General features: G+C 41.9%; 1 protein-coding gene and 1 pseudogene across 2 annotated transcripts in view; both read left to right on the top strand.

Moving 5' to 3' along the window:
* Papss2 (3'-phosphoadenosine 5'-phosphosulfate synthase 2) overlaps positions 1-20,564 on the top strand; it is a 77,158-nt gene that overhangs the window by 49,876 nt on the left and 6,718 nt on the right. The window contains exons 4-9 of one of the 2 annotated variants that reach the window (XM_029565793.1): positions 712-850; positions 1,378-1,496; positions 1,622-1,735; positions 3,442-3,553; positions 8,405-8,419; positions 13,756-13,961. In XM_029565793.1, the coding sequence (XP_029421653.1) occupies positions 712-850; positions 1,378-1,496; positions 1,622-1,735; positions 3,442-3,553; positions 8,405-8,419; positions 13,756-13,961 (705 nt within the window). The remainder of the gene's footprint in view (positions 1-711; positions 851-1,377; positions 1,497-1,621; positions 1,736-3,441; positions 3,554-8,404; positions 8,420-13,755; positions 13,962-20,564) is intronic. The other variant, XM_008837856.3, reaches the window with a different exon arrangement.
* LOC108491076 lies at positions 2,533-2,937 on the top strand (annotated as a pseudogene).

Here is a 20,564-nt window from a genome sequence, read left to right as displayed (position 1 = left end):
GAGCACACACCCCATGTTATCTCAGGGTAGAAACCAAGTCCAAGAGCACAGTGTTTTGCCATGAAGAATTTCATTGGGAAATTTTATCCTAATCCATTTTCTCTTATAACAAAATAGCAGGCCAGATAATTTATAAAAGCTAGAGGTTTATTTGGATTATGATTTTAGAGGCTGGGGAGCCCAAGAGCACCTGCTAGCATCTGTTGAGGGCCTCATACTGCACAGCATGCAAGAAAGAATGTACTGGCGGCAGCCCCCACCCCCATATATATTGTTTTGCTGCATATATATAGAGCCCCAGGCCAGCCTCACTCGACCCTCTTCTCTCAGCCTCCAGAAGCTGGGATTACAGTTGTGTCCCACCATGCCCCACTCCTCTTTACCTTTTTCTAAAGCCAGCAATCCCATCCTGATGACCTTGTCTTGTTTTAATTACCTCTCAAAGGCTCCATCTCCAAGATCCATCAACATATGAATTTGAGGATTAAGTTTCCAACACATGAAGTTTGAGGGACACATTCAAACCATAGCAAACCCTTTTTATTTAAGACAGGGTCTCATGTAGCCGAGGCTGGCCTTCCAATCACCATGTATCAGAGTCTAGCCTTGAACCTCTGATCCTTCTGCCTCTACCTCCCTCGTGCTGGGATTCGGGACACGCGCCTACACACCTGGCTCTCTCCTTACATTCTTAAACATACTGTTTTTCAGGATCGTGAGAATGCCCGTAAAATTCATGAGTCAGCAGGATTGCCATTCTTTGAAATCTTTGTAGACGCACCTCTAAATATCTGTGAAAGCCGAGATGTAAAGGGACTTTACAAACGGGCTCGGGCTGGAGAGATTAAAGGTATGATAAACCAGGCAGCAGCACCTTTGACAGTTTCCTGCCTCTAGGTCTAATGCTGTCCTCCGAAATCGTCTGAAGCTACTCTCTCTGCTTCCCAATTATATATAGATAGCATGCACAACTTTTTATGAAAGCACGGGGTGTTCAGTATGGCCATGGGCTGACTAAAATGTGGGGCTTTAGCTCACAGGTGAAAGGGATGAAGCTTAAAGAATGCACATGCACGTGTGACTGTTATTTTACAAGTGGCACCATCCAGTTTTCCTCCTTGCTTTCCTTTTTGATTCTAAGCAGCTGTAGAGGGCTTGGCCCCTGCCAGATATCGTTGATAGCCTGGGACTTTCCATATTGAAAATATAGCTGTATACTTTCTTATCTACAGCAAGAGGTCCAGAATGGCTGTTTGACCTTTTCTGTTACAAACCACATATTCAGTTTAACACATTATTGCAATGTATGCTATGCCTTTTTGATTAAAATGTTATTCTATAGGCACACATGTGAGTTTTTCCTCTTGTGCCATACAGGGTTTACAGGCATCGATTCTGATTATGAGAAGCCAGAAACTCCAGAGTGTGTGCTGAAGACCAATCTGTCTTCAGTGAGCGATTGCGTTCAGCAGGTGGTGGAGCTTCTGCAAGAGCAGGTGGGAGGCTGGTTCTCTTTTGTGCACGCTCTCATAAAATCCTGAAAGATAATCTATGCTTCTTTATTAAAGCATTCACTGTGAAGTTCTCATTTGTAACTGTGGCCAATTCCATTTCATTTCAGGGCATTGTACCTCACACCATGATCAAAGGCATCCATGAACTCTTTGTGCCGGAAAACAAACTCAATCAAGTCCGAGCTGAAGCTGAGACTCTCCCCTCATTATCAATCACCAAGGTAAGACAGTATGGACTAGCCAGAGAGAATGAGGTTTAGTATTATAAACATTTACAATTCCTCTTTTTTGTGGTATTGTGGGGTGGGGCAACTTGTAGGAGTTGGTTTTATCCTTCATTCTGCCATATGGGTCCCAGAAATTGAACTCAGATCATCAGGTATCTTGGCAGCAAGTACCTTTACCCACTGAGCCATCTAACTGGCCCTATAATCCCTCTAGATGGTAAGAAAGGTCTGAGGAGCCAGGCATGGTGGCACACGCCTTTAATTTCAGCACTTGGGAGGCAGAGACAGGTGGATATTTGTGCGCTCAAGGCCAGCCTGGTCTACATAGTGAGTTCCAGGTCAGCTGGGGCTACAGGGAGACCCTGTCTTGAAAAGACAAAAAGACAAAAAAAAAAAAAAAAAAAAAAAGGCTGTTTTAAAAAAAAAAAAAAAAAAAAAAAAAAAAAAAAAAAAAAGGTCTGAGTAAAGGACAGGCAATATTTATGAAGACACCCCCTTCCTTCTCTGAGTAAGCCTGTCTCACAAAGGCAGCTAGCTGATCAGTGCTCTGTAGAGGCAGACTGAGAAAGCAGTATTTGCATAGGACAATTTGCATATCTGTTATACACCTTCAGTTATGCTGAAATAGAGGCAGAGGTCAATAATTATCTGTTAGCAGTGACTGAGAAAGTTTGTTTAGAATGTGAATGCTGCCTGGGCAATGGAAGAGGAATGTAGTGAAAACTTTAAAAGGCAGCCAATATCTAAAATGATATGAGCTTCTCTGCTGGGTGCCTGCTGATTCTGTTGAAATGCGTACATTCATGAAACCTGGGAAAGTGATGCTAGCCCTGGCTGGATGCTACTTTCTGTAAAGCTGTCATCACAAACAACATTGATGATGTCACCTCAGACTTCTCCTACACCCATGCTCTGGCAGCTGGAATTGACAGCTATCCCCACAAAGTGACAGCCATCATGGGCAAGAAGAAAATTGCCAAGAGGTCAAAGATCAAATCGTGTTTGAAAGTTTAAAACTACAGTTACCTCATGTCCACAAAATACTCTGTGGATACCTCTATGGATGAAACTGTCATCCACAAGGATGGCTTCAAAGATCTAGTTTTGAAATATAAAACCAGATGGGAGGTCAAGGTCAGCTTTGAAGATACCAGATGAGCAGGAACGAGTGATTCTTCCTGAAGCTTTGGTTTTAGGTATTGCTTCCATCATTAAAAATGCAGAAAATAGACAATAAAATAAAAAGAATTCCTGAGCCTTTTGTGCTCTGCAGATTGTACTCTTTCCATATTGGGGGGAATCCAGGCTGAGAGAAGAGGAAGGCAACTTTGAACCCATTTACTTCACTGCCTGGAAGATTCAGTGAGCTGCAACTTCCACAAACTGCCCTGCATTCTTATGGGTCAGTCTTACTTGTTTATACAAGATGATCAAGTCTTTATTAGTATCTTTTTATTATTCATTAAAACTTTAGAGATTTTATAAGAAGTAGGTTAGGGATAGAGAGATGTTCAGCAGTTAAGAGCAGAGGGAAAGTTCTAGACTTATTCCTCATTGGCCCTTGAATCACAGGTTGGCAGACTACATGGGAACACACAAGACATAAAAGGCTCTGCCCTCGTCCTCCAGCCAGCAGAAGGGAGAAGTACCCTGGGGCCAGAGGATTCATGGACTTGTTCCCTTTTTTCTGTGTTTTCCAGCTGGATCTGCAGTGGGTCCAGGTTCTGAGCGAAGGCTGGGCCACTCCCCTCAAGGGCTTCATGCGGGAGAAGGAGTACTTGCAAATTATGCACTTCGACACTCTGCTGGATGGTATGTTTATGTTGTTTCTTACTGCTTATTGTTAAAGAAAAAAAAAACGCCCATCTTACAAGTTTGCATGAGAACAGACTATTAATCTTTGGTTTTCAAATCTTACTGAAAGAATATTTACATTATTTTCAGTGTGCCCATTCTACTATGTCTGTTTCCATTTTTAGGATGGGGGAGTGGGTAGGGAGGTCATTCTCAAAGGATTAATTATTTAAAACCAAGAAGTTGAGAAATGAAGGTTTTACTCCCATGTGAAGCCAATAGAAGGTTATATCTTTGCTGGTCTGATATTCAGAAGCATGGCTCAGGAGCATGCCAGGGCAGTCAGGACCAGTCCGCCACAGGTACTGACTCACGGGGACCTCCCAGCCTCCACATTGCTCCTGACACATGGTGTCACAGCAGCTGCTTGGTGGCTGCTGAATGCTCAGTGTTCAAACCCATGCATGGCATATATGAGTGTGACCCCATCCTCTGAACCCAGACAGGCAAATGTGATGGTAGCTTTCAGGCCTCAGGCTAATGGCTTTTAGAAAAAAGTGTCATTCAGAATTTCAAGACTGTTCTGTGATCACTTCCTAGGACTCACAAGGTCATCAAATAGAGCTTCTTTATTGTAAGATCATGGGGGAATAGCTGCCAAGTGGGGAAGGAGTGGTGATCGAATCACACTGAGCATGAAATCCTGAGCAGGGCTGCAGACAGTTTAAAAGAAAGCCAAACCAGATGTTTTCTTTGGAAAGACATTCTGGGCTTGTGCTTCAGCCTAGGGAATGAGCCAGAAACACTGAAATACTCATGAGAATGGGCCTCATTCCTCTGCTGTAACTGAGCATGCCCCGCAACCTGATATCTTCATTTCTCAGATTAAATAACATTTTAAAGTTCACTTTGTTTTCGTCTAGCTTGCCTTAACAATAATCATAATACGTATGTATACATCTCTCTATTGTCAAAGTATTTTCTCAGGTACTGTTTTGTTTGATCCTGATAAAAGCCCTGGATTCTATCAACCTTACAGATGAGGAAACTGAGGTCAGGTTAAATGACTTCCTCACATTCATACTGCTTATAAATAAGGACACAAGACCACAGTCTGGACTCCTCAGTCCTGCCTGGTGCTCCTTCCTCACCAGGCTGCTGTCTTGATGCCCTTTCCAGGGGACTCTAGAAGGCCAGAATGCCTAAACAAGGAAGGATAGCATTTATCTTGATGTCTTCATTTTGACACAAGGTGGACACAGTCACATAACACACACGTTATAGCCACCAGCCATGTCCAAGAAGCTGACTATGCACATTCAGAGTAGAGATGCAACTAAGGGACCTGAGAACCACACTGAATGCAGAGGGCACTTTCCAGAGAGTACTGTCAGCCTTTAACAAGAATTTGGTACTTAAATAAAAATGCCAGAGTGGCAGATAAGGCTTCTTAACGAAAGTAAAGGGTCCTTACCCTGAGATCTAGGATTTTGTGGTAAGGGAACAAAAAAACATCTAGAAAGCAAAAGTGTCTTGTATTTTGAGAAAGAGATGAAATGAAATGTTCCTAGGTTGACAGTTTAAAAGGAAACTTCACCTGACTCTGAGCTGGACTGTCTCACCTGTGTTGGAGTTTGGGACTGTGGTCTCCCTAGGACTAAGTAATTTTATTTGGCGCTGTTTTGAGGCTTCTGCAGATCGCTGTGGAGCTGTCAGAAATATTTAACCCAACTGGGACCCTGGGTCTTTTCTGACATCCTATAAAGAAAATTTGCCTGAAGATTCAGCAGGCTCACAGCCAGAAATAATAGTAAAGGACCTTTGAAAGCTGACCCTCAGCCCTAGTGCCAAGCTTCTTCCTTCCCTTCCACCAGGGGATCAGCCTCAGGCCCAGGGCAGAAAGGAAAGAATGGTTCAGGAGATTAGAGGTAGCTTTCCCAAGTGGAGAGGAATGGACATCATTGTCAGGTGCAGACAGACCCACAGGCAAAATTGAAAAGACTTACCTGGATTGAAAAAGAACTAAGAAGTGCTGCTCTTAAGGGAGATCAAGGGGTAAGAAGTAAGCCATGCACCTTCTGTACATACCACAGATGGGATCCTTCTGAGAACTATACTCAGCTGTGATTAGTGACAAAAAGTCGATTTAGGCCTAAGTCTCACACTGTTCTTTCTGCTGGTAATGTCACTCAGCAGGTGAGAAGTCTATTGGAGATTAGACTACACAGCAATCATTTTGAATAATCTATCTGTACCTCAAGATTATTGAACAATCAACACACATGAAAAAAAGAAGAAAAAATGTTCCTAGGTTGAGTTTATGGCTTTTGATGGATCCTTAAGAGTCTATGACCCCCCTTCCCCCCAAATGAAGAACTCCAAATGTAGAAAGTCCTGGATAATTTAGGCAATAGCTTTCTGTTTTCTTCTCACAACATTTCCGTTTCATTTCCTTTTTGTTTCTTTTTCTTAATATTTTTTTACCTGTATGAGTGTATTGCCTGCATGTATGTGAGTGCACCCATGTCGTGCAATGCCACAGAGGTCAGAAGAGGGCTTTGGATTCTCCTGGAACTGGAGTTAAGAATGGTTTGTACCCACCATGTGGGTGCTGGGAATCGAACCTAGGTCCTCTGCAGGAGCAGTCAGTGCTCTTAACCGCTGAGCCATCTCTCCAGCCCCTCCTTTTTTGTTTCTTATTTGGTCCTCAATGCCATGAGATGGATGAAGCATGTATAATTGCTCCCACTCCCCCTCTAATCCAGATGCCATCCCATGAGCCCACCAGCCTCCCTTCTTTCTCATTACTACTGGAGTCCCCTTGCTCCAAGGCCCTGCCTGCTCATGCACTAGCAGTTCTTTCCAAAACCTGGGTGTTCATGGGAATCCCCAGGGGTGTGTTTCCTGGGCTCCTGCACAACTTTCTCTGCTCCCACAACAGTACAGATCCTACCTGGCTGCTCCCACAACTGAAGTTCTTAGAACCAGTGGATGTGACTGTCTCAGACTACTCAAGAGGGAAGGAGAAGGTTCACTTATTCTGTGTTAACGTCAGTTGAGGCCTCCATAGGATGTTGCTTCTATCCCACATAAGTACTCTTATAATCCACACGAATCCCTTTACCCCAAGGTGCCAGTGTGGGTACATTAGGAGAGTTCAAGACTGAATGTCATAGAGTCTCCATAACCCCATGCAGGCCATTTCTAGGACTTCCTATGAGATTCCTTTTATCCTTAGGGGAATTCTCTGTTGGCTGAACCCTCTGCCTCTACAACCAGGGCCCAATGGACACACTCACATAGTTCAGATTCAAAGACCTGCACTTTCTCCAAAGCTATTTCAGTTTTTATTGTAAATTAATTCATAAAAATAGAGGACATGGGCCAGAGAGATGACTCAGCAGTTAAGAGTACTGGCTGCTCTTGTAGAGGAATCAGGTTCCATTCCCAGCAACCACATGGCAACTGACAACCATCCATAACTCCAGTTCCAGGGGAATCTGACACCCTCTTCTGACCTCCATGAGCATTGCACAACACAGGCGCACTTACATATTTGTAGGCAATACACTCATACACGTAAAATAAAAATAATACATAAAATATTTTTTTAAAGTAGAGGACGCAATGAGGCAGGAAGACCACAAGTTCAAGGGCAGCCAGGAAATACTTTGTGTAGCCACAGCCATACAGCCACTGTTTTCTGTCATCAGACTGCAAAGCTCCTGATTGCTTACAATCTGCAGGAACATTTTTTATTCTTACTCTGGCTTCTACAGAGTATTTTGTTAGTTTTAATTGTCTCAAAGGTTCACATTTTCCTCCAAATCTAAAAATATGCCAGGGGCTGGAGAGATGACTCAGAGGTTAAGAGCACTTGTTACTTTTCAGAGGACTCAGGTTCAGTTCCCAGCAACTACATGGCAGTCCACAACTGTCTGTGACTCCAGTTCCAGGGGATCCAATGCCCCCTTCTGGCCTCCACAGGCATTACATGCATGTGATGCACTTACATACATGCAGGCAACACACATAAAATAAGAATAAATGAAATATAATAAAATTATAAATATTATAAAAATATGCTTGTCTGCTCCATTCAAAAGCAAAGTCAAAACACAACAACCAAACACCCCCAAACCAGTTATTTGTTAGTGTTTCTGATGTTTATGTGAGTTGCACTCTCATATCATCTATGTCACTTTATCTGTCACTGGAAATGTAGTGTCAGAGTTGTCGCAGACCATCCTCATAAATGTCATGTCTGTTGACCGATAACTTCTGAGTGGGTAAAGACACAGTAGCCTTTTGTAATGACAAGTCTTCTGCAGCTCATCTTCCAAGGCAGGGCATGCACCATGACTAGAGTTTGATGTAGGTTACCCTATTAACCTACATGAAGATATTTTGTCCGCACGTGGAAGTATTGGAAAGGGTAGGTATCTCACTTGAAGCCTGCATTCAAATCTGTTATAATGACTCCAATACTTGTGTGCTAGTTTTCCTGAGCATACTGTCTGGTCCTCTAAACATCAGGGATTCTACATTCTAGGACTGTCTACTTCTATACTTTCTCTGAAAGTCAAGTTTGGAAATCTTGAAATTAAAGGGGCTATTAACATATGTTACAATTATTTTCAAACAGATAATCACTTGAACAACTTTTATTGAACAACAGTCCACAAAATTCTGGTATTACCAGATATTTGGTGTCATGTGCCTATTTTAAAAAATATCCTAAGAAGGAGCTCAAAATCGTATGTTGTATGTGTGAGGCATCCTAATAGGAATCTGCTCCTTGACATTGTTACTTTATGATTCTCTTGGTGGAGAGCTGAAAACATGTCTCTTGTGTTTGTATTTCTCTAGGCATGGTCCCTCGCGGTATGTACTTTAACCTCCCAAGTAGTTAAATTATTGTAATTAGATATATTGCGTTAATTTAAAATTATTAAAGATGTAACTAAAAAATCCAAATTAACCAGTTGGAATTGTCATCAGTTCATGATCCAACCAGTTATAGTAGAATAATACTGCATTCTTCTGTTGATTGAAGTGCCAACAACAGGAAATTTCTTGATAACGTATAGCTGTTGTTCATAATGCTGTATTTGGCTGATAAGTAAACTTGTTTCTAAGTTATCATTGCACATTTTGTTTCTAAGTTTTTTAAATTTATGGTCTTCTCCCAATGATCCCCTTTTAGTTTCAAATTTTTGGAAATTAATTTTTCTGTCACATTTACAAAACATTTTTAGTCAATGAAGAAATCTATTTTAGATGTAATTTAAAGTATATGTACCTGGTTGGATTGTGTATGATCATTCCTTATTTGTTTGCAATGTGTGATTATGCATGGATTTAATTTCAAGCTATCATAATTGATAGTTATAGAAATGCCAATAAATATGTACTTACCATGACTGTGAATTTCTACATTTTACCAGAACGAAGTAAAATTCCAAATATATTATTTATCTCTGGTATTATTTTTATCATTTCATTTTTTCCTTAAGAAAGCCTAATTAATACAATAAAGGTTAATTTTGGTTTTGGAAAGAAATAGTCTATGCAACTAATAAGCAGATCTACAAGCTAAAAATAAAAGGCTTGGAAAATTATTTAAAGAAAAATAAAAATTATTCAATTAGATAAGAAATTACTTCCTGGATCTTCCATGACTAAAAACCACAATACTCTTCCAAAATGAGGTAAAGTATAATAAAACAATCACGGCAACTCCCAACAGAGCTGCAGCATATGAGAGAAAGGCCAAAAGTCCAAAGGAGCATTTAAAGTCACTGAGGGTGCTCAGTGCAGCTGAACTGTTGGGTAACTTTATGTGTTAAAAAAAAATAGATAAAAGGGCCAGGGCTGTGTAGCTCAGTGGTAGAGTTCTCACTTCCTATACATAACGCCCTAGGTCCAACCCCCATTCTGCCAGAAGTTTCCCAAAGTGAAAAGAAAGACAAAAAGACAAAAAACAGAAAGAAATGAGGGAAGGGAGGGGGGAGAGGAGGAGGGGGAGGGGGAGAGGGAACCACAGGAACTATGTCCATGCCCATTTGGAGCTGCAGTCCCAGGCATTATGGGAATAGTTGGATTCCTTTCTGTGAGGGCCCACAGGTGAGTCCTTTATCCTGACAGCTGTCAGAGAGGATCACTGCATTGCTGCACGTGTTCACTGGAAGCCAAGGTGGAGGTAGAACAGAGATGAGGTTGGGCCTGGACCTACTGGTCTGGAGCAGGCAGCTACAGCAGGAAAATGACGTGTCCCTCGGATTTCAACCCAGAAAAGTTGGTGGAAGACAATGTTGCCAGCATGATGCTTACCGGGCTAGGCATCCTGCTTTACTTTATTTTAGTCAAGTCATTTTTTCTACACAGAATCATGGTCTCTCTTTCAGACTGTGGTCAGCAAGCAATCCACACAAAGCATGATTTCTTCTTCGAACTAGAGCATCATTGAACATGGTGTTCTCTGTTAACCCTCTCCCTTTCCTCGCTGACCTCTATGTTTTCCCCTGTAACAGTCCAGGGAGTAAACACTGTTATCTATTTTTCAAGTGAGTTTGGTGTTCTCTACAAAAGGAACTAGCAGCTCTAACTGCTGATGAACTTTGAGACTGTCACTTTAATAAGAAAACCCTTATGCTTCATGCACAGTGTCTAATTTGTGGTTTATAAAGATGTCTACATTATATTGCAGGGCTTTATGACAGACTGGATTTCTTTATTACTGGCAGTTGCTGCATATATTCTGTGACTTTCTGGGGGTTCTCTTAACTTGGAGAGCATTTAAGAGGGAAAAGTGATATGCCTGGGAAGCTTCATTCTGTAGCTGCTAAGGGGAAATTTTATGTCAGCTCTTTAACTGTCAGAAGCATTCTAAATGCTGTCTTTGAAATTAAGGTTTTAATGACTTCTTTAATTTATGACACATTTTCTCAGACCATTCAATAACAGCAAGAGAATTCTGTGCCCCAGGTGTCCCCTTGCTAATCTTCCCTTCATCCTTTTCTGAATCCTGAACTTGCTCTGAGTCTTGTGTGTTACACATTTAACCCAAGACCCTCATTCTGTCATTTGTAAGTACAACGGAGAATGCACACACTTACTAGAATAGAGAGCATTCTCACAAAAGGGGAATGAAGGGGAGCATAGTTTTTTTTATATTACCCATCATTGTTAAGAAATGAGAGCCAACAAAATTTTATATTTTTAAGCTTCAAACTAGAAAACTACATCTTTTAAACCATTTTATCTAAAACCTCTTCAAAACATTCATGCTTTTCGAGGAGAGGTTTGAGACAAGAGTCTCAGGGAGCCCAGGGTGATCACAAACTCACTGTTACAGTCCAGGATGTCCTTAAATTCCTGATGTTCCTTCCTCTACGTCCCATGTACTGGGATTGCAGGTGTGGCAACTACCCCTACCTGCTGTTCATACTTAAAAAGTAAAACCAAAAACCCCTGAGCTGGCATGGTGGCTCAGGCCACCCCAGCACTTGGGAGGACCAGCAGTTCAAGTTTATCTTCTCCTAGGTCTAGGTCAGCCTGGGCTACTCGAGACCCTGCCTCAAAAAAAAATGTTTTTAAAATCCCTTTTATTTATTCACTCAGAACAAAAAAAAAATTGTTGGGGTTGTATACCCTGCTTAGCTAGCATACAAAAGGCCTTGTGTTAAATCTCTAACTTCAACAAAACAAACAAACAAACAAACAACCCTCATAAGGAAACTTGTGAGACACCAGTGGGATTATTGGTCTCTATACTGAGAGGCTTCTATGTCTTTGTATTTTTAAAAATATTTTTATTATTATTTGTAATTTTAGGTGTATGAGTGTATTGCCTGCATGGTGTAAGTGCACCCATGTTGTGCAATGCCTGTGAGGTCAGAAGAGGGTGTCAGAGTTCCTGAAACTGGAGTTATAGATGGTTGTTAGCTACCATGTGGGTGCTGGGAATCAAACCAGGGTTCTCTGCAAGAGCAGTCAGTGCTCTTAACCACTGAGCCATCTCCCCAGCCCTGACTTGTATTTTTTTTAACATTTATTTTTATTTTAATTATGTGTATATCTGTGTATAAGTATGTACATGTGTGGGTGCAGGTGCCTGCAGAGGCCAAAGGCATTAGAGCCCCCAGGAGCTGGAGTTACAGGCAGTTGCAAGCTGCCCCATATGGGTGCTGGGAATTTGCTCCAACTTTGAATTCTTTTTATTATTTTTAAATTTATTTTATGAGTATGAGTGTTTGGCATGTATATAAGTGCACCATGTGGTGCTTTGCCTGCAGAGGCCAGAAGAGGTCACTGGAGTTACAAGTGGTTGTTAGCTGCCATGTGGGTGCTGGGAACTGAATCCAGATCCTCTGTAAGAGCAGCAAGTGCTCTTAACCACTGAGCCATCTCTCCAGCCCCCAACTTCGTAAGCTTAATATTTGTATCTTCAAGTTTCTTTATAGTTTTTTTTTTATATCAGTTCATGTGATTGTGGAGCCTAGCACATTCAAAATCTGCAGGGTTGGCCTGCAAGGCTGGAGACCCAGATGGAGAAATATAGTTTAAGTCCAAAGGCATTCTGCTACCCGAATTCCTACTTCTGGAGAGATCAGCCTCTTTTTCACAGGCCTTCATTTGATTGGATGAGACCAACTCACATTACAGAGAGTGACCTTCTTTACCCAGAGTCCATTGATTCAAATGTCAGTCTCATCTAAAGGTACCTTCACAGAAACACAGAGAATATTGGACCAAATATCTGGGTACCGTGGCCCAGCCAAATCAACACATAAAATCAACCATCAGTTTCTTTGCCTGGGTTTTACAAGTTTTCCTGTCTCTTACTTTGCAGTTTAAGCTGCTGACATTTTATGCCACTGAAGATGTAGTGTCACTAAACATCCCATCTCCTGCCTTCTGTGTTATATACAGAGAAATGAGAGCGCCAGCTTCTTTAGATTCCTTTTAAAGTGACAGACTCTGCCTAGGAGAGGACTTACTCTCCAAAGTACAAGACGTTAGTAAGTGGCATTACATCATTTTTTTTACTCCCATGTTTGTTTGTTTGTTTGTTTTGAGACAGGGTCTCCTGTAGCCCCAGATGGCCTGCAACTCACTATGTAGACCAGGCTGGCCTTGATCTCACAGAGCTCTACCTGCCTCTGCCTCCTGAGTGCTGGGAGTAAATATGTGTGCCACCATGCCTGGCCTGCTCCCATGTTTTTTTGTTTGTTTGTTTTGTTTTTTGGGCTTTTTGAAACAGGGTCTCCCTGTAGCCCCAGCTGGCCTGGAACTCACTATGTAGGCCAGGCTGGCCTTGAATTCACAGAGATCCTCCTGCTTCTGCCTCCCAAGTGCTAGGACTAAAGGTGTGGGCCACCACGCCTGGCCTGCTCCCATGTTTTTTGAGTCATGGTTCTTAATTGCAGCTGAGCTCACAAGACTGTGCCCCTCAGATAAGTGAAATCACCAGTCTCCTAATATTTGAAAAGGATGTGATACCTGTATCAGAGTGACCATCTAATGGGGCTGCTTGACTGGGTTTCCACTGATCCTTGTGACTCATGTGGGTTTTTTTTTTTTTTCCTTCTGAGTCAGTATGTTGGTAATGCCTAACATTGATACGAGGTTCTTCTCAAAGAACAAATGGAAATTTTTGGTTTAGTCAACTTTTATTTTGTTTGGGGTTTTTAAAAACTAAGGTTCAGGCTGGAGAGATGGCTCAGTGGGTTTAGGAGTGTTTGCTGCTCTTCTAGAGGAACCAAGTTCAGTTCCCAGCACCCATGCCTGACTACTCGGAAGTTCATGTAACTCTAGCTCCAGAGGATCCATCACCCTCTTCTGGCCTCTCACATGTACATGTACATGGACCTACACAAATACACACATAAATTAAAAAAAAAATTTTTAGAAAGACTTCAGTATCTATAGTGCACTGGATTCAAAACCAAGGTTTAAAAAGGCAACCCAGATGAATTCCCTACACCCTGCCCCCAAAGCTAGGACACTTATTGAAGCCACACCTCCCTCATGAAGTTTTCAAGAATTTCCCCTCACAGAGTCTACGGGAAACTGGGTGAGCCAACACAACTGTGTTACGTTTAGGTCTTGAAGTCTCAGAAGCAACCCTGGAAGGGGCACAGTGCACATATGAGACATCCTTAAAGGGTGCCACACCTGGGATGTGGTACTCATGTAGCATGTGGGTCTTTCCATAGACGGAGTCATCAACATGAGCATTCCCATTGTGCTGCCTGTCTCTGAGGATGATAAAGCACGACTAGAAGGGTGCAGCCAATTTGTCCTGATGTATGGTGGCCGGAGGGTGGCCATATTACAAGACCCTGAATTCTACGAGCACAGGAAAGAGGAGCGCTGTTCCCGTGTGTGGGGGACAGCAAACGCAAAACATCCCCATATCAAAGTAAGTTGCAAAACCTTTGGAAGGGTTGTGTGTGTGTGTGTGTGTGTGTGTGTGTGTATTTATAACATGGGAAGTAGTATGTAAGTCAGAAGACAACTCTTGGGAGTTGTTTCCTCCTTCCAACTTTACATAGATTTCAGGTATTGAACTCAGGCTGTCAGGCTTGGTGGCAAGTACTTTTACCCACTGAGCCATCTCGCCAGCTCTGAAAGGGCTTCGTTGATCCATTTCATCTAAGGATAAAAATAACTCTAATTTCTTCATGTAGAAGTTAGAAGAACTGAGGCTAGATGGAAGATGGTATTTCTAAGGTAATTCTCAAGTTTTGTCATGGAAATCGTGTGGGGGGGCAGTATGCTTGCATGTGTAGCTATGTACAATGCACATTTGTGTAGAGGTCAGAGGACAACTTTAGGTGTCATTTCTCGGGGAGCCTTCTACCTTTTGTGTGAGATAGAGGCTCTCACTGGCTGGAAGTTTGCCAAGTAGGCTAGACTCTTTGGCCATTGAGCTTCCAGGGATCATCCTGTCCCTGCCTCCCATCCCACCGTCTCTGGGATTATGGGCACATGCCACTGCACCTGACTTTTTATGTGGGTTCTGGAGGTTGGGACAGGCTCCAGTGTCTGCTTGTCTCTGCTTCCCCAGTGCTGGGACTGCAAGAATACGCTGTTGTGTGCAGATTTTTATGTGGGTGCAGGAAAGCCAAACTCAGGTCTTCCCTCATGCTTGTACAGCAGGCACTGTAATGACTAAACCACCTCTCCAGCCCCACAGTTGGGTAAAGAAAGGTTTTTTTTCTGAAGCCAGGTGTGACGGTACAAGCCTCTAATTCCAGGGCTAGGGAGGTAGAGGCAGGAGGATCAGAAGTTCCATAGCCTCAGTTACATAGTGAGTTTGAGGCCAGCCTCAGGGACTACATGAGACCCTGTCTCAAAAAAATGTCTTTCTGTTTAAAAACTGATCTTGATCCCTTGAGTCCTCATATCCTGTGACAGATGCATCCTTAGATAAAATGGGACCAGGTAGATAATTTAGTTTGGTATCATAAGTATAATAACAAAGTCATAGCAGAAGCCAGGCACAAAACTGCAACTAGAGCTTACAGCCCTGTCCATGCTGAAACTGTGCAAGGACAGCACACACAGAATGGACCCAACTAACCCTGGAAAGAACTCAGGAAAGTTCATGCTCTGTGGCCAGTGAGGGAGGTCAATGACATTGTTCCATAAACAAAGATCAGTATACATAGGATAGTGGCTGAGTTCCAAGACAAAAGATACTACATTTTCATCAGTGGGTGTTCCTCTAACTAGGGTCATTTAGTTCTCTCCCTCCTAAAGGCAAACGAGATTCCTTGGTAACTTCTAACTGCAGTTGGTAAAGAAATAGCGGTGAGGGAGTGTTAAGGAATCACTGGATGTGGTTCATTTCCCAGGAAGAAAAATATGCAGAAATGAATGCAGAAACAATTCTTCATCCAAGATCCTGGCATTGGGGTGGAAGTGAAGAGAGAGATGCTAGCAAGTTGACTTCTCAGATTTCCCAGTTGGAGTAACTTTGAGGTTCACTGGTGCTATCAAGAGCAATGAAGCACCAGAGGGGTCGTGATAGACAGAGCATGCTGTCCTGGGCCTCCATTTCTCTGTTGGCAAAAAGATGAGTCCAGAATAAGTAGAACATCTTTTCCAATCCTATGACCCTACAGAATATTACACTGGTTTTTCAGTTATAAAATGTTACAAGATAGGACCTTTTCAAGGTCCCTGCTGGGGGCCTCTGGCGCCTTCTTAATCTGAACAGAAGAGGTCAATGGACAAAGAAAGTAGCTTTTCCACTTACTCGACACAACCATCAGCTCTCAAGATAAACATCTCTAGTCTTTTTGCATAAGCAGATCAAAGTCATCTGAATAATATTCCCCAGACAGCTGGGTACTGACTCTGAGCTGCTCTAAGACTATTGCATTCTGCTCTTCAATGAGGTCACAATCATTTCTTTTCTGATTGTAATCATACAAGTTTGGGCTCTTATCTTTCTTCAGTGACCCAAAGAATAACGGCCTGTCTTTATCTCAGCTCAAAGATTTCTCTTCTTTCGGTCTAACATCCTAACATCCACATGACTTGCACTAAAGAAATAAAAATAACCTCAGATAGCACTTAGGGAACTTGAGTGGCTATTTCTTTTCCCCTTGTCTCGTATGTCAGCAGTTACATTTGGAGTTTCTTAGAAGCCAGGGAGAGTGGTACTGTGACATGTCTTTGGTATTGTTGTCAGTGACTCTGCACTCCTGGCAAAGATGTACCTCTTAGCCTGTAGCACTACCACCCAACACATTTTCTCCTCCAGTTCTTCCAGAGCAGGCCATTCAATCACTCTCTTTCACACATGCTTGCCCTTCCATTCCCACATCCTCATCTAATTTCCTCCTTTCTAAAGTCAGTCCTAGCTTTCCTGACTCACAAATATGACTAAATGCCCCGTGTCCTCCCAGAACAATTTGTGCTTGTCCTATGCAGACCTGTGATAGGTATAACTGAGGGCAATGCTGAAATATCAGCCTGGAAGCCACTGATGATAGCCAGTGGATGTGGTGGAAGGAAAGCCTGGTTTGCAGAGGTTCTAGATTTGGATCCTGACTTTGATACAATAGCTATGTGCTCTTGAACTCTGCCACTTCCTTTCTGTAAAACGGCCTTCACATATTAAAATAATGACATTAAATCCATATTATCTTCAGATCCCTTAAAGCCTTTGTCAGAAGGCTTGGAAGGGAGTAGGGAGTTCTAAGCCATAAAGCACTGGATCTCATTCCGGATAGCTGGATACAGTTCTAGGGGTAGTTGGAACACCTTGGAGAAAGCTGCCCCGCCCCTGATTTCAGAAATACCAAAAGTGTAGCTTCTGTGTTGTTCTTCATACAGATTTGCTTTTTACACTGGTGATGAACTAAGTTGGTACAATACTGCCTTCCCTAACACAGCAGTGCAGTATAGAGAGGTTGATCCCTAGCATCCAGAAGGACTTATTGAACTCCTAGGAATTGGAGTCAACTTTTTCAAAACTGTATCTCTGGTCTAACGCTATGCAATGAGGACAAAGTCATATATAGTCTGAGTATTTGAAAATATCTTTGTCAATGGTTTTCCTAAACAGTTTTGAAAGAGGGGCCATGAAACAGAGTCAAATCCATTGCACAGTTACATTCTCTGCCCCCAGGGTTTCTCAAACTCAGCATCATAGGTTATTTTTTGTTGTGAAAGGCTGTTTTGTGCCACACTGGATATTCAGGAGCACTCTTTGGCTACCCTAGATGTGCTACACCCTCTCCTACTCTGATTGTGACAATAAAATTGACTGGATTATATGAGATATCACCAGGAGAGATAAAAACCAACACTCTAGCATAACTCTCCAGTCTCTGAATCCCTCCAGGATAAAGTCATGGTAAACTTCAGTATCTGGCCATAACGGGGAAGCTGAGCCACAGATACACCACTGTTACCTTTGTCGTCCTAAGTGTTTCATGAGTCAGTTTTCTCTCGTCACTCTTGCCTCTCTCTTCTGTATTAACATTTCAGGTATCTACTTTGTCCTAATATCAATGAAATCATACACGATGTATGGTATCTTTGTGATAGGCTTCACTTTCTATGTCCTCAGGGTTTATCTGTGTTGAAACATTTGGCAGGATTTCTTTCTTGTTAAAGACTGAGTGGTGTTCCAGTGTGTGTGTGTGTGTGTGTGTGTGTGTGTGTGTTTGTGTGTGTGTGTGTGTGATCTTTAATGTATCCATTCATCCACTGGTGGACATTTGGGTTATTCTCTTGAGAATAACTGCTGTGAACATGTGTGCCAATCTCGCTTCAAAGCCCCTTTCATTTCCTTTCCATATAGAAGTAGGATTGCTGGATCAAATGCTTAGCTCTATTTCAACGTTGCTTTACTTTTCAGAAAACTTAATACTGTTTTTCCATAGTAGCATCTTTTAAGATCCCAGTGCATAAGGGTTCCTTCTGATTTCTCCACATTCTCATCAATATGTATTTCCTGTATATTTGTTTTATGATAGCCAACCTAATGGAGTTGAGGCATTATCTCATTGTGGGTTTGGTTTGTGTTTGTCTTACAATTGGTGTTGGTAGGCTTTACACATGCTTTTATAGATCATGTTTGGAGATATGTCTACTCAAGTTCTTTGACCATTCCTTTTTAAAAAATGGTATGGGTGGGGGAGGGTAAAAAGGACACCCTCAGATATCATCCTCAGGATTTCCATCCACCTCCTTTGAGTCAAGACCTCTAGCCTAGAGCTTACCAATTAGGCAGGACTGGCTGGCCAGCAAGCCCCAGGGAAGCCCAGAGACCTTCGTGTCTCCACCTCTTCAGCATTGGAATTATTGCCACAATGCCTGATATTTTTACATGGGTTCTGGAAGTCAAACTCAGGTCCTTGAGTTTGCAAGGCAAGTGCTTTACTGACTGAGTACTCCCTCACCACGCCCAGCCCTCTTTGTCCAGTTTTTTTTTTTAATAACCACATGATTAGAAGAAGCATTTCATTACAGCTTTAACATATTCAATAACAATTTCCAGAGCAAGGATATATCTCTTTCAAAAGTGGCTGTAAATTTTTAGGTTCACAGTTGAATTCATAGTTATACAATACTGAACTCAGTATAGACCCTGTAAGACATAGAATTGAATGAGTTTTTAACCTTTAAAAAAGATCTCCGTTTCATTTTAAAATATGCTGTTTCCTACAGAAAGACTCATTTTTAATGCTACTAATGCTTAGATGTTTGCACATGTGACTCTAATCTCTATGTATCAGATTATTACTAGTCACAGTTGGTTTTACTCGGATCCTTGGCACCTGAGTATGGATATAAAGTCATCAGGTAGATTTCAATGGTAATGTTTATCAACTCTACTAATTAACATGAAGTAAATTTTTATGCTTCCTCCTCAAATACATCTTTTTAAAAATCATCTATATACCCACTTCCCAAATGGCACCCTCCCATAGCCCCCACCCCCCCACTGGAGCCCATACACTCTGTCATCTGTTACTGTCCACTGTTTTGTCAGCGCCCCCAGCCGTTCCCCAGTGCTTATCCATCCACTGAATCTAGTCAGCCTATCTAGAGATCCTTGTTTTAGGAAGATCAGCTGTTCTTCATCTAGCAGCAATCAGTTGTCAATATTCCTTTAGATAAGATTGGGGGTCTGCTGTTCATTTTCCCAGTTCTATGCTGGGTTACTGTCTGGGAGTCTTTTGGACCACCTTGGTCAATAACTCAAAGGAAGGTATCTCCTATCTGGTATTGTTTCTTGTTATGTAGCCTTTAGCTATACATGTGGACTCTTAAAAAATTATACTGACCCCTTTAATCTTTGGTTATACTTTCCTTTTGGGTGTTTAATTGCCCAGATACACCAAATTATTGTCCAGTTTTTCAAAAAATCATTTTAATTGCTTTTTTCTTATTTATTGTGTGCATGTGTGTGAATGCACATGTGTGTGTGTGTGTGTGTGTGTGTGTGTGTATGTGTGGCATCACATTTGTGAGTTTGTGGCAGTCAGAGGCCAACTTGCAGGAGTTGGTTCTCTCCTTCCACCATTCTGGGAACTGAACTTACATCATCAGGCTTCAGTAAGCACCTTTACACACAGCTGTCTCTCGGGATCTACCCAGTTTTAAATTGTGAGTTATTTTATTTTTGTCAATGAGATATGAGTTTTCTGCTTTTTTGTTTTATTTTTGATAGAATCTCACTAAATAGCCCAGACTGGCCTTGAACTCGCTATGTAACCCAGGCTAGCTTCAAACTCACAATACCCCGTCCTAGTCTCCTGAATGCTGGGATTACAGGAATGTACCACCAGATCCACGTTGTGGACATGGCCCCTTATCATGTAATATGATTTGGAGATAATCCATCCTGTGTGTAGGTTGCCTTTTCGACCTGTTAGTTGCCTTTTAATGCACAACATTTTGGGTTAAGCAGTAGGCCCATTTTCCTAGCTTTGCTTTTGTAGTCTTGTGCTTTTGGTGCCATAGCCAGAAACCACGGCCAACCTGTGCCGTGAAACCTTCATCTATTTTCCTAAGAGTTTTATAATTTTGGATCTTATATGTATGCCTTTAATCCATTTTTAATTTTTGCATATGGCATAAGGGCCCATTTCATCGTTTTGTATGTGGATATTTAGTTCCCACAACACACTTGTTTGACATATCGTCCTTTCCCCTTGAGAGTAGTATTGATATCCTTGCCAAGAACCTTTTGAGAAAACTTTAGCTAGTAGCCTGTTTGGTACTAGATGTGGATTTGGCTACATTTTACTGCTCATTAGATTTTTCTTTTCTCTTTTAGTTTTTTGGTCTTTTTGAGACAGGGTCTCCTTGTAGTCCGAGCTGACCTAGAACTCACTGTGTAGAGCAGGCTGGCCTTGAACTCACTGAGATCTGCCTGCCTCTGCCTCCCGAGTGCTGGGATTAAAGTCGTGGCTGATTTTTCTTTTATTTTTAAAGTGGGCATAAATGAAGAAGGCTACATTATTGGGGGATTCTGTGGAAATTACGCTAAATAATA

Source organism: Nannospalax galili, unplaced genomic scaffold (genome assembly GCF_000622305.1).
Source record: "Nannospalax galili isolate Female #2095 unplaced genomic scaffold, S.galili_v1.0 scaffold498, whole genome shotgun sequence".
In the NCBI taxonomy this organism is placed as follows: domain Eukaryota; kingdom Metazoa; phylum Chordata; class Mammalia; order Rodentia; family Spalacidae; genus Nannospalax; species Nannospalax galili.
This window is presented reverse-complemented; position numbering and strand designations above follow the sequence as displayed.